The sequence below is a fragment of the Panthera pardus genome, unplaced genomic scaffold (genome assembly GCF_024362965.1).
Source record: "Panthera pardus isolate Hobbes unplaced genomic scaffold, ASM2436296v1 HiC_scaffold_8, whole genome shotgun sequence".
Lineage (NCBI taxonomy): Eukaryota > Metazoa > Chordata > Mammalia > Carnivora > Felidae > Panthera > Panthera pardus.
In genome coordinates, this window is record NW_026527013.1 from 152,889,905 (window position 1) to 152,903,696 (window position 13,792).

Here is a 13,792-nt window from a genome sequence, read left to right on the forward strand (position 1 = left end):
CGGAAGAAGAATCAAAAGAAAAAGAGAGCCAGAGAGAGAGAAGTCATCTCTAACTAGCCATGGAAGCTCTGAGCAGGAAGAGCGGGGATTTGGATTCTAGTTTTCCAGGGGCCCCCTGCCCATGTCAACAGAGGGACTCCTCTTCTGGTCTCTTGCCAGTTTCTTTCTCATACACCTCAGCTTATGTTTAGAATCAAAGATGATGACATTTTAAGGTGCTATGCAGACCATGTGTGGTTTCAGGCCAACCCATCTGAAGGACTGGGTTTTTTTTTTCCTTTCTTCATAGACGACGCACAAGCCGATTTTCAACTGCACAGCAATAGCCACGTCGGGCCTCACCCCAACAGGAGCCGGCAGAGCAGCAGTGGCATACCGCCCCCAGCACCTGTGCACTCATCCAAGTCTAATAAACACCTTCGGAAATTGAAAGGACCTAACAACCCCGGCGGGGTGCTAACCTGGCGCAGTCTTGCAAATGACTACACTCTGCGACACTTGGGAGCATGAGACAGACGTGACACCCTCCCCCCCCCCCCCCCCCCCCCGCCCCAGCGCATAAAAGAAGGAAACGCCACAGATACCTGATGTCTGTACAGGGGTGCGTTGGAAGGGTCGTCATAGTTAAACAGAAACATGTTGATGAAGTGGATGAGGATGCTTGGGGCGTGCCAGGACATATGCACATCAAAGTGGCACCACTTGAAAATGATCATGAAGACCAAGTATCCAAACAGACACAGGATGAAAATCATCTCAGGAATAAACTGCAGAATGATGTTGAGAGTTCTTCCGAAGTATCTGGGGGTGGGAAACGCACCCATTATTCTCCCCCAAAGCACGAAATGTTCTTTCCCCCTCCCCCCCCCCCGCCCCACACCGCATCCACTCTCCTGGCAAGCAGCAGTTATGCATGGATGGAGAAGAAGAGAAAGGAAGGATTCAAGAGAGCCAGAGTCTGGAAGGTAGCGTCGGAAGCAAAGGGCATGCCTGTAGGGAGAGCTGGGGATCCGGCCACAGCTTCACCTGCACATCTAGCTTATATGAACACATTCAAGGGCACAAAGAGTGTGCCCTTGAGGAGCGACTAGGAAGAGCTTCTCCTAAGACAGGGGTCGGCAAGCTAAGGTTCACGGGCCAAACTGAGCCCATCACCTGTTTTTAAACAGCCCAAAGTTAAATAAAAATAGGTTTTATATTTTTAAACGGTTGGCCAAAAAATCAGAAGAAGGAGAAGACTAGTTTATGACACATGAAAATTATACGGAATTCAAATTTCAGGGTTCATTGATAAAGTTTTATCAGAACACAGTCACATTCCACTTACAAATTGTCTATGGCAGCTTTCATGCTACAATGCCAGGACTGAGTAGCTGTGACAAAGGCCATCGAGCCTGCAAAGCTTAAAGTATCTACCCTCTGGCCCTTTACAGAGAAAGTTTGCCAACTCCTGCTCTAAGATACAGAGAGAGGCTCAGAAGGCTGAGTTGGGGGCCACCAAGTTAAAATGTCAGAAAGGGCCCCCAGCCCCGTTGCTAATTCTAAGAGTTATCTGAGGGAAAGGGGAGATCCCGCAACAAAACATGACTACTAGACAGGGGCCTGCCTGACATGCAGTGATACCAATGATAATCTGCTCCAGAAAATACATTCTGGGATTACCTCCCATTTAATCCCCACGGCCCTTTCAGGTAAGCAGGAGTACCAGGGGTCCCTAGTCACTAGTCGTGACTAGTTTGCTCACTAAATAGATCTTACTTTTCAAGCAGAACTGTACTTCCGTGAGCTTTCAGGTCGGCGGTCACCACGGGACTGGCTCTGGCCGGTGGAAACGGAAGGGGTATGTGTCACTTTGGGGTGGAAGCTTAAGAACCAATGCGTAATTGACCAGTTTCCATGTTTTCGTACATTTACATCCTTAGAGAATAGGTTTGAGACGTTTAGAGAGGCAGGTTGATAGAAGGAAAGGAAAGATAAGACAACATTAACAGTCCAAGTGAGAGAGAGGGTGCAGCCATTTGGAAGACACTACATCAGGATTCTAGGACTCTGAGGGCACGGTGGCCCAAATGCACTTATGTCTCCATTTGCCCACTGGTGGGAGCTAATCCTGGATATAGCAGTGACCCCAAGTTTTTCAGGTTGGGGGGGACAGAAGATGCTATGTGCTTGCCAGTCTCTTTCTGAACCCTCAAATATGCCTGAGATGAAAGGTCACTCATATTTCAGTAACCCAGCTCGGGAGAGACAGAGGTCCCATTTCTGCCAAACCTGCCCATCCTGGCTCAAGCCAAGAGACACGGCCAAGCCCTCCCCGTGGCAAGGAAGAAACCCTCACACAAGGAAACGCAGGACCAATGTGGTGGCTCAGTCACCGCTCATCAATGACGCGGTCAGATCAACGGGCAGAAAGTTCATCATGAAACTCACACATGATTGAAAAGGCTGAGAACAACACCGAAAACCATCTGGACAATTCCCAGGATAACTGACATCTTCATCTTGTAGGAGTTCAAAAACGTTAGTTTGTTTGAAGCCAAGTTCCAAATCTGAATGGGAGACATGACAAGGAATACGTGAGATCAGAGTCGAGAAGTTCTCCCGGCATCGGGGGAAATATCAGGACTCCTCCTGAGGAAGTCACTCTGGGGACCATCCATATTTTCACATTCTGATCCAGTTCAATGCGGACATTTTAGGTTCAGGAAAGGAAGGGGACCAAACCCCTTTTAAATGCGATTCTAATGACAAGTTTGGCAGAATTATTAGTGCCATTAGGAAGATATTACGTGGCTAGAAGAAAAAAAATCCTACACGATTTCTCCTCTGTTCTAAGGGAAAAGACATTCTGAAACATCGTGGAGAGATCTCAAACTGGCCTCACTTCCACTTGGTAGTGACGTAGAGCTCCGGCCCAAGAATTTTTCCAATCCCTTCTTGAGAATACACCTTTGACTTGGCATTTCTAAAATGCTTCACGTCACAAAGCATTTTCCAGGGCCCATCGCAAGAAACCACACATAGAGTCAGTCTTTGTTAGCACTATGGGCAAGACATGCTCCCTGCCTTCCACACAGTCCCTGTTTTGTTTGTTTTTTTTAATTTAATTTTTTTGAATGTTTGTTTATTTTTGACAGGGAGCGAGACAGAGCATGATTGGGGGCAGAGGCAGAGAGAGAGGGAGACACAGAATCGGAAGCAGGCTCCAGGCTCTGAGCTGTCAGCACAGAGCCCGACACGGGGCTCGAACTCACAAACCGCGAGATCATGACCTGAGCCGAAGCCGGACGCTCAACCAACTGAGCCACCCAGGCGCCCCTACGAGGTCCCTGTTTTAAGCAGAACTGCCAGGCTTGAAAAGTGAGGGGCATGTGTCCCGGCCCTCCCACCAAGACTGACACACAGAGCAAGCACTCAGAGTGGCTAGGGGGCTGGGTAGGGTCCCATGCTAGTTAATGGCCCCACTCACTGGCATTCTTCTTCCCCAAAGACATCTCCAATATCCCCATGGTCTCCACTCCCACCCCTATGTAAATGGTTCAGTCTTTGCTCTTACCTCTCAGCCCTCTTCAACTTTAGACACATCCCAAACTGCCTGCTAGCTATGTCTTAAGGGTGGGGCACCTGGGTGGCTCAGGTGCTTAAGCATCCTACTTCGGCTCAGCTCATGATCTCATGGTTCGTGGGTTTGAGCCCTGTGTTGGGCTCTGTGCCGAAAGCTCAGAGCCTGGAACCTGCTTCGGATTCTGTGTCTCCCTCTCCCTCTCTGCCCCTCCTCCACTTGTGCACTCACGCACCTGCTCACTCTCTCTCTAAAATAAATAAATGTAAAAATTTTTTAAAAAGCTTATACATATGTCTTAAGGGTTCTCTATACCACATCTCAAAAGTAACAAAGCCACGTCTTCCCACCTAACATGACTTCCTCCTCCAAACTACTTTGCTTTGGGTAAGAGCTCGAAGCTCTGCTAGGCACGGCCTCAATGCAAGGTCACCCTGCACCCACCCCAGGCACACAAGCAGGCAGGAACCACACCTCACCGACACGTCCTTTACAATGTCCTGAGCAGCTGCCAGCTGGACCATCACTAAGGGGGCTGCTGGCAAGGTAGGCAAAGGGTCTCCAGTAACAGGTGCCCAGACACCAGAGACGTCTCCTCTCCCTTCGCCATCTGCCTTGGCATTTAAGCTGCGCCAGGCTTGCCCCGTGCCCTCTGCTCTTCCCTTTGCCCGCCTGCTTGGCCAGCCCTACGGGATCACCGAACCCGGTTAGGGCAGGGTCCCCAGCACGGTTTAGGCCCAGTCAAATCTGATGAACTATAAATTAAGTACCAGGCACAAACTAATCTCTTTAAATGTACTATCTCATTTAATTCTAACAAAAACCCCACGAGATAGATGTAAATATTCGCATTTTACAGAGAAGGGAAATTTATCTCAATCTCGGGGCGATTAAGTTCTCTACACACCTAGGAAGAAATAATACTATAGCAAATAGGGTATTTGACCTACTTATTTCCCAGACTCTGTTCCAGGTGTTTGACACATAAAAATCATTTAATCTTCTGAGCAACCCAGTGAGTTAGGGCTGCTGTTATATCCATTTTGCAGATGAGGAAACAGAGACACAGAGGTATTAACTTGCTCAAAACCACATAGTGAGGAAATAGAAAAGGCAAGATTTATACACAGCTATCTGAGCCAAAAGCATAGTCTTTTAACCATTGTGTTACGTTCATTTATTTAAAAATACATACGCTTTTTCTTTTCTTTTTTTTTTTTTTTTTTGGTGAGAGAGAGAGACAGAGGGAAAGGGAGAGAGAGAAAACCAAGCAGCCTCCGTGCTGTCAGCACAGAGCCCCACACAGGGCTCAGATCATGACCTGAATCAAAATCAAGGGTCTGACGCTCCACCAACTGAGCCACGTAGGAGCCCCTCTACAAACACTTTTAGATAGGGGCGCCTGGGTGGCTTGGTTGGTTAAGCGTCTGACTTCAGCTCAGGTCACGATCTTGCGGTCCGTGAGTTCGAGCCCCGCGTCGGGCTCTGTGCCGACAGCTCAGAGCCTGGAGCCTGTTTCGGATTCTGTGTCTCCCTCTCTCTGTGACCCTCCCCTGTTCATGCTCTGTCTCTCTCTGTCTCAAAAATAAATAAACGTTAAAAAAATTTTAGAAAGACCTGTCAGCTCTGATAACCAAATACCTTATGATTTGATTCACAAAAAAAGGCTGCACATGGTCAATAAATGCTGCTGTAGAAATTTACATTATGTAAAAATCCAACCCTTCATTAATATATACAGGGTCTAACACAGGCACAGAAACGTTCTGTTAAAGGGGGTATCTCTGGGGAACAGAATTGCCAGAACAGCAGAGATAGGGAAGGAGACTCTTTCTTTTCTAGTTTATACTATTTTGTGGATTTTTAATCTCATATAACTCTTATTTTTTCACAAAAAGACCAGGAATGTTCAAAAACGTAAATGTTACTAGGGAAAAAGTTAATTCTTCTCAACATCGCACTTCTCCTCTACCCCTCACATTTTTCCTTTCTTGTCTATCGGGAAAATGATAAAATTGCCAGAGTAGATACTCTGGCTCCGTGGGTTCTGGGCTACACTGGCCTTTGAGGAGCAGACCCGGGCAGACAGGATATGCTGATGATTCAGGGGTGGGCTGGGAAGGTGAAAAGAGGACAGTGGCAGCAAAGACATTCAAAGCAAAGGAAGGTCAACCAGACCCTCTGTCTGTCCTCCTCCGCAGCCCGCGGGCTAATCATGAAATTCCTCGGACCACAGAAAAAGCCTTTCAAGCCACAAAAATATCAACTTGCGTTTGTTTTCAGCACTTTGCGACTTACAGCTCAACTTTCAAGGACTTTACCTCGTGTGATAAAATTTAGAATACGAGTGTCCCTGAGTGGCCAAGTATAAACAAATCCCGGGTGATGTCTTCTGCCTTTGTAAGGGAGGAGAGACAGGCAAGCAATGGGAGGACTCAGGCTAACCGAGGAGGAGACACCCCAAAAGATCGGAGAGTACAGTTTTAGGGCCCGTACTGTTTACTCTCAAATGGCAGCAACTAAAACTAATGTCTCAGGATCTCTCCCACAAAAAGAGCTTAGAAGAAACATTTATTGACAACATTTGCCAAGTTTCGGTCTAGCTCGTCAAGCTCATTCGGAGCACAAGGCTGCCACCTAGTGGCAGTTATGTTTTGGGCCATCCCGTGTAAGCCAATAGGCATGTGAGCCTTCTGGAAATCCCTTTAGATCTGAAAGGCTGTGCAAGGAAGCACCTTTGTTTCGCTTGGCTCAAATCCATTTGAGATAGATATAACGAACACAAAAGTTAACTCGTACCATTTTTTTAAAAAAAAACTTGTGTCAATTCTAGGCGGTAAAATTAAGCAAAGCTAAGAGCGAATCCATACTTTGCTAGGATAAGGGAGATGTTACTCACTACAAGAAAATGCCAAGGTAAGGAACTTGATCCGGATGCTAATAACTTCTCTAACATGCATTCTTTCCAGGCAACCAAGGGCCTTTTAAAGAAGCAATCATTAACCACCAGGGGTATAAATTATTGGAGAAGGAAGCAGATGTTTGAGCAACTATATGGAAAATGACCCAGGGGCTAGGTAAAGGGTACAGGTAGGACATTTACTTGAGTCCTACACAGTGCCACAAAACCTCCAGTATATGTAATTCTATCTCAGTGTGTAAGTTTGTTGATTTCAAAGGTTCTGGCACTTTCCTCCCCTCTACATAGAGATCTCCTCAGCAAGACATTTTACGTAATAAATATCTAACCCAAGAAGACATTATTACCGGATCAATCCCAAATGGGTATGGATTTCCAGAGTACACTCCTGGAATGGCTGGGTCCAGCTGTAAATATGGATTTGTTTCCATTACGTGTGCACTAGAGAGGGGGAAAGGAAAAATAAAAACAAAACCAATGATTAACCAGAGGTAGAAAAAAAAACACTATAGTGCCGTTGGTCATGAACTTGTAAGCCAATCAAAGCCTCACTGTTGGTGCAACTCATCATTTGGCTCATTCAATCATTCCATGAGTGGGTAATGAATACCTGCTATGTGCGAAGTATTGTCCTAGGTGCTGAGACTATGCACATTACCATCTGGCCCCAAGACGCTCACAGTCTGAGTCTCCAAAGGCTCTCAGCCTGGTGGAGTATTGTAAAGAAAAGCAGTTATACTACGTCAGAAAAAAAGTTGGTCAGGGATGAGGAGCATATAAGAAAGAAATCTCAGCCCGGGGACAAGCCTGGGAAATCATCCCTGCGTACACATGGGCTCATCTGGAGGTATAATTTGGCTTTCACCCACAGACCCTAATCTTCATGAAACTTAGCTCTCAAAAGTTGCAGTCCATTGAATGCCTTTATTTATTTATTTATTTTTTTGCTCAGATAAGTTTTTTAAATCTTCTTAGTTTTTATTTTATGTGCAACAAAGAAATTTTAGAACAGAAAATTTCAAAACTACACAATAGTAGAGAGCATAATATATTAAACTTCCATATAGCTACCCATTTCCCAGTTGTCAATACATGGCCAGTCTTTTCCATCTGACCCTCTACCCAGTGCTGCCTCCTACCAAATGAATCATTTCTGATTAACAGACCACTACTTTTATCCACACATATTTTAGTATGTATTTAAATGATACAGACTTAAAGAAAATTAACACAGTCTAGTATCATACCTTAAAAATTACCAGCAATCACTTAAAATCATCAAACATGCAATCATTGCTCAAATTTTCCCAAATTACTCATAACTTTTTAACTGTAGGTTTGTTTAAATCATTGAATGTCTTTAAATCAGTGTCCCAATTTTGCCCAGAAGCATGAACGTCAGTGGGTAGGAATTTCTTACTATCTCTGCAAGCCCCAAGGGGATGAGAATATTAGGGATGTTTGTTTGTTTGTTTGTTTGTTTGTTTGTTTGTTTGTTTGTTTGTTTAACAGAGCACACATCTATAGAAGGGCCAAGAAGGAATACTGAAATGATGAAGAAAAGAGTGCTGGCAACTTTGGTTGGCTACCTAGAAATATACTCCCTCCCTCCTACAACTGAGGTGCTTGAAGGTGTTAGAGAGCAACAGGGGGGATCAGGAAGCCTGATCTCAATGACCAGACCCTCGGGACACAGTGGGAACAGATGGCCTCACTGGCCATCTCAGACACAGACCCTAATGCATGGCTCAGTGCATACGGTTACACTGAACTAGAAGAAGTTTGTTTGTGTGTGGACAAAGCCGCTCCCAATAAGAGGGAACAGGCACCCACAGCTAAGGCATGATCTCTGCTGTTGACATAAACAAGTTCAGAGAACACCAACATCAGACAAAGTCATCCTCTGACCTTGATGGACCCAGACAAAAACAAGACCGATCCACATCATATCTGATATTAAAATATGGACCTATCAAAATAAGGGCAATGCCTGAACCACAAAAATGACCAAACATTGCCCTCATCCTCCTAGAAGCCAGACCCTGTAGGCCCTTTCCCTACGTCCTCTTGCTGAGATGCCCATGCTCCCCCACTGGTACACCACCTCCCTGAGTTAGTAAATTCAGTTCTGGGTGATGCCAGGAATGCTTCTGGTGGTCCTTGGCTGAAGAACGTTGTGACAGTGCCCCTAGTCAATTCTCAGGGAAAGCAAGCTCAAGACCTAGCTTGTGACTGGTGACCAAAACCAGCTTGCTGTGTCCTTTGCCACTCTGATGGATGACTGCAATTTTCTTTTGTCTCCCTGTTAATAAGGTCCCACTTCATACAAGTGATGCCTGGCATGTGGCTGAGTGTCCCTCAGACTGGGCTTGGCCTCCGAGAGCCTTGAATTGGGGCAGGGGTCATTCCATTCACAGGTGCATGAAAGAGTACTTGAGCCCACATTTGCAGAATGACAAAAAGCTAAGTGACTCAGACCTTTCCCAATCATGCTCCTGGGTAAATGAGATTTCATGTAGGTAGTTTGGTGAAATTCTGCTGATTTAACATGCTTCAAAGTCTATCGCTATGCTTACGAGTTTACATCTAAAGAGCAGAACCAAGTAATTTGTCTTTAAATTTATGAAAGCATTGTTCTCCTAGGCATCTCTTCAGGGTACTTAATTGTAAAGCAAGTACAAAAACAAAAGCACTTGTCAATATAGCCGTCTGGATTCTGGAAAATGTCCTATCCTTCATTTCTTTCCTTCCTTCTTCTGTTCCTTCTTCCTTTCCTTCTTCCCTTCCCTTCCCTTCCTTCCTTCCCTTCCTTATTGTTTAATAGTCCTGTCCTCTACTGCAAGGAAGCTGGACCAGCAAAGAAACTAGGGGGGATGCATTGACCCCCCCATGACACAGCCACCCACGCAGCCACTCCTCGCCAGCTACTCTATCCTACCTGCCCTCCTCACTCCATCACCCAAAAGACAAACACAGAGAGCTGCTTATGAAAACTAGCCACCCCCTCCTTTGCTTTTGACATTGAATGGAGTCACTCTGAACCATCAAAGAAAATGCCCTTCAGGTGAGTCTGGGGCCTCCAGCACTGGAAACCAGTGATTTATATAATTCAACACCACATCAGGCTTCTGCCCTAAGTGCTCACTGCGTCCAGTCCCCTGCTGGAACTAGGTCTGCTTCAAATGCAACCTTCTCCTCCGGGGAACTTAGCTTCTGTGACTGACACCAAGATGCCCAGTTTGTACCTGCTTCACTATTTGTTTTCACAGTAGTGTTGGCACATGCTATGGACACCATGATATATACTTAATTGAAATGTTACAAACTATCTCCACACAATAGAATGACCAGCACAGTTACGGAGGGACTGGTTGGAGGTTGCTCACTTGGTAAATAAAATGGAATCATTCATTGAATTTGTGGGCACGCTTCTGAGCAGAGCCAGGCATAGACTTCTTGACCATGAAAAGTGCCCCTGAAGCCACCTGGGCAGCCAAGCAAGTGACCCACCTCTGTCTGTAAACTTACTTCCACGTGCCATTTCTGAACATCGGTCGGACACTCCAAGAAGAGCCAAAGATGTTGAAAGACTTGGAGAAGCAGTCATTGTAAATCAAGCCCGTGTAGATGGAGAAGATGCCCATAAGGAGGATCAGATAGCGTCCGTGGAAGAAGGTGTTCCAGATCTGGTCTCAGGGAGACAGAGAAGATGGCCGTCAGGGGGCTTGGCACCAGAGCCCCAGGGTGGGGGGGAATGTGTTATGGAATGTCTCCAGCACCAGTGGAACATCCACGGCAAGGCACACAGGCCCCACACAGAGGGGCCACAGCACGGGGCAACATCAAAGTGGATCCAAAGAGAGCACACACACCGTGATTTCCCCGAGCCTACATACATCAGTCAGAAAAGTCCTAGACCGGTGGTTGTTACTGTGGAAGAAAAACCATATAAGCCTCATAATCTTTAAGTCATCACTGGTTAGAAAACATAACTGAAGCGGAGGCTGAGGCCTCACACGTTATGGAGGCCCATGAAAGTGTGCAGTCACTCTTTCAAGTACTTCTAGGAGACAAGCTCCGAGCTGGATGCATATGGCAGCTAAATTTCATGGCAAGTCAAAGCTCCACTCATTCGGTCATAAAATCAAGTCTTGTCTAAGCACGTCCACTAAGAAGAGTCAGGTGCTTTATATAATACTGGATGATGGGTGTCAATCATTCACAGACCTGCCAAAGTGTAGCTCTGAGATTTCAATTCTTTATTCTAGGAAGCTACGGCTGTTACAGTGTTGGTCACACAAAACTATATTGGCCAGAGGTGGAGTCTCCCACTAACCTCACTTATGATTAAGCTGCTGTGACATCACTGAACTAGCTCTAGTTAAGACAACTTGTAATAAAAGTTTGCAGATATTCTTAAAATTCAGAACACAGCTAAAGGCATGTTTCCAGCTTACAAAATGTATTCCAGTGAACACAGAGCTCATAAGAACACTGATCATGGACTGATTGTGGGAGAAGGGCTCTGCCATGAGAAAAACTATTTGTGATATTTTAAGTGGAAAAAAAAGGCCACAAATTAATATGCAATATGTGATCCCTATTTTTAAAAATGTTGAAAAATTTGTGTATAAGCCCAGAAAAAATACAGGAAGATAAAAACATTAATTGTGATTTTCTCTACGTAGTTAAATTGTTGTATTTTCCCAATTTTAAAAATAAACATATATTGTTTTTTATAATCAAAGAAAAAAAATCATGTTAGGAGGGAAAAAACTTAAAAATAAAGAGAGACAGGGGCGCCTGGGTGGCGCAGTCGGTTAAGCGTCCGACTTCAGCCAGGTCACGATCTCGCGGTCTGTGAGTTCGAGCCCCGCGTCAGGCTCTGGGCTGATGGCTCGGAGCCTGGAGGCTGTTTCAGATTCTGTGTCTCCCTCTCTCTCTGCCCCTCCCCCGTTCATGCTCTGTCTCTCTCTGTCCCAAAAATAAATAAAAAACGTTGAAAAAAAAATTTAAAAAAAAATAATAATAATAAAAAAATAAATAAATAAATAAATAAAGAGAGATCAATGCCTTGTCAAGCAATGTACAAAAAACAAAAATGCTGAAAGAAATTGCACCACACCATCCAAAGCACTGACCTTTGGACAGGAATTTCTAGGCTGAATTTTGGCCCCTTTTTACTTTCTACCCTTTGCTTTTCATAAAATAGGTTTGTTTCTTTGGTGAAAACAACATACACATTTTTCAGATTCTACTTATAACCTCGGAGAACTGAGGCAAGGTATTCGACGGACACCCACCTCGTTGTTGGTCTTCTGGGAGAGCAAGCGTCTCTCATTAAGGACCATCCAAAGGGCTGCCAGGAGCATGATAATCCCATGACCACAGTCTCCAAACATCACAGCGAAGAGGAAGGGGAATGTGATGATGGTATAGGGAGCTATAGAGGGGAGACCCACAACAGCCTGAGTCCTTCCGACAGCCAGTGGCTCCATCAAAGATCTGTCTAACATGATCCGTGACCCACAAGCTGGTTCCCTCGTATCTTTCTGATTCTGTCTTCCCTCCCCATCCCCAACATTTGCTGAGCTCGCACACACATCAGCTTATCAATAAGTAAGCATTATAAGTCCCTGTTTACAGATGACCTGAGTTTTGAAGCAGTTTGGTGACTTGCCCAAGATCACAAAATGTATCGGGTCTTAAAACCAGTTTCCCATCTCTGAGTGTTTCGTATACTCCACATGTATCACACACCTCTACTCACAGGATACCCAGCCTATGGGGTCGCTGCATTACAGGTCACAAGATTAGGACTCTGCTTAGAGAAAAAGAGCACTATAGACAACGTGGCTGAAGGGCACCTGGTCTACCCTTTTTATTTCACAAACCAGACTACCAATATCACACAGCTTATGTCACTTAGAATCCAGTCTTCTGACTCCAAGTCCTGGAAGTCAGCTGTGTGTTCCCATCTCACCCACAAAACAGCTACAGCTCTGTGAAAATGTTGAGAGATGACCCCACTGAATCGTTAAGGAAACAAGAACTGAATTTGACTGCCTAATAAGGCGATGGTTCAAGGGAGAACAGGTGAAATCTTGACAAAGAACAAATATTTCACTAATCACCATTTAGGCAACCAATGCAGGGCATTAGGAAGCCAAACAAAATTTTAGGAATGATCCAGTTTTAAGCAATTCACCTCCCAGGCCACCCAAGGGGTAAATCTTAACCAGTTTTCAGTTTCAAGTTGCCCCATTATACAATGCATCAGACACTTTACCTGGGTTTATTTCCCGGTAACTGCCCACACCATATGCATCTACAATATTCTGGAAGCCAGCTGTGAATTTATTGGTCCTGTTAAATGTGGGAGGAGATGTTTTAGACTGCACTGCAGTCAGGATGGGGACCATGGAGGAGCCACTTAGTTCCTACAAAAAAACAACAAAAAAAAAATTTGACAAAAACGTAAGGAAGAATGTCAGCACATGGATGTCCAATTCCTGCCATCCCTTATAGGTGAACTTGGGACAATTTCTTGACCTCTCTGACACCCATGACCACTCTGTAAAATACCTTCCTAATATCTAATTTATCTTACAGGAGAGTCATCAAGAGAGTGGAGTTCTGGCCATTTCCATTCTCCTGCTCCTGCCAATTCACTTGTTATGCCCAGTTCTGGGTCCTCTCCTCTTCCTTTCTCTCTACTCACACCCTCAAGAGTTAACCCACTTTCTTGATTCTGCCCTTTTCTTCCAAATTGTCCTACTCCCTCCCCAGTTTCGATTCTGTTTTAATTTCCTGTCTGGGCTTTCAAACTCTCATGTCTCAGCAACCCCACAATATCCAGGAGCCTAAGATCAAACTCATCAACTTGCCCCAAAGCCAGGTTCTCTCTTGGCCTCCCTGCTCCTTCAGCAGACTCCGTTCTCCAGATCCCTGAACCTTGGGAATCATCAGACGTGTCTCTTCTCCTGGTTCAATCAATCGATCACCAAATCCTGCTGATTGTCCCTTTAAAGTCCTTCTCTTTCTCACTCCCATAACCTACTAGCCTAGCCCTGAGCCTCCCCATTTAGCCTATGCTCCAGATGGTGCAATCCTTCTTTCATAAAATAAAACAAACAAATACTGCTTCCGTCATGTTACTCCCCTACTCAAAAATCTTCAAAGGCTTCCTATTACCTCAAGAATGGAATCAAAATTCTTCCATTTGGTCATCAAGACTTCCTTCCAATATTGACTATTACTCCCTTCACACCTTCACCCCCACTACTTCTGCACAGAAACCAGGTGACTTT

At 45.1% G+C, this 13,792-nt stretch overlaps 1 protein-coding gene across 4 annotated transcripts in view; it reads right to left on the bottom strand.

Annotated features, from left to right (window-relative positions):
• Positions 1 to 13,792, bottom strand: part of ATP6V0A4 (ATPase H+ transporting V0 subunit a4) — a 95,420-nt gene that overhangs the window by 32,819 nt on the left and 48,809 nt on the right. For all 4 annotated transcript variants that reach the window (XM_019452891.2, XM_019452892.2, XM_019452893.2 and 1 more), the window contains 6 exons: positions 12,772 to 12,922; positions 11,786 to 11,925; positions 10,011 to 10,168; positions 6,830 to 6,923; positions 2,431 to 2,549; positions 585 to 801 (listed from right to left, as the gene is read on the bottom strand). In XM_019452891.2, the coding sequence (XP_019308436.1) occupies positions 585 to 801; positions 2,431 to 2,549; positions 6,830 to 6,923; positions 10,011 to 10,168; positions 11,786 to 11,925; positions 12,772 to 12,922 (879 nt within the window). The remainder of the gene's footprint in view (positions 1 to 584; positions 802 to 2,430; positions 2,550 to 6,829; positions 6,924 to 10,010; positions 10,169 to 11,785; positions 11,926 to 12,771; positions 12,923 to 13,792) is intronic.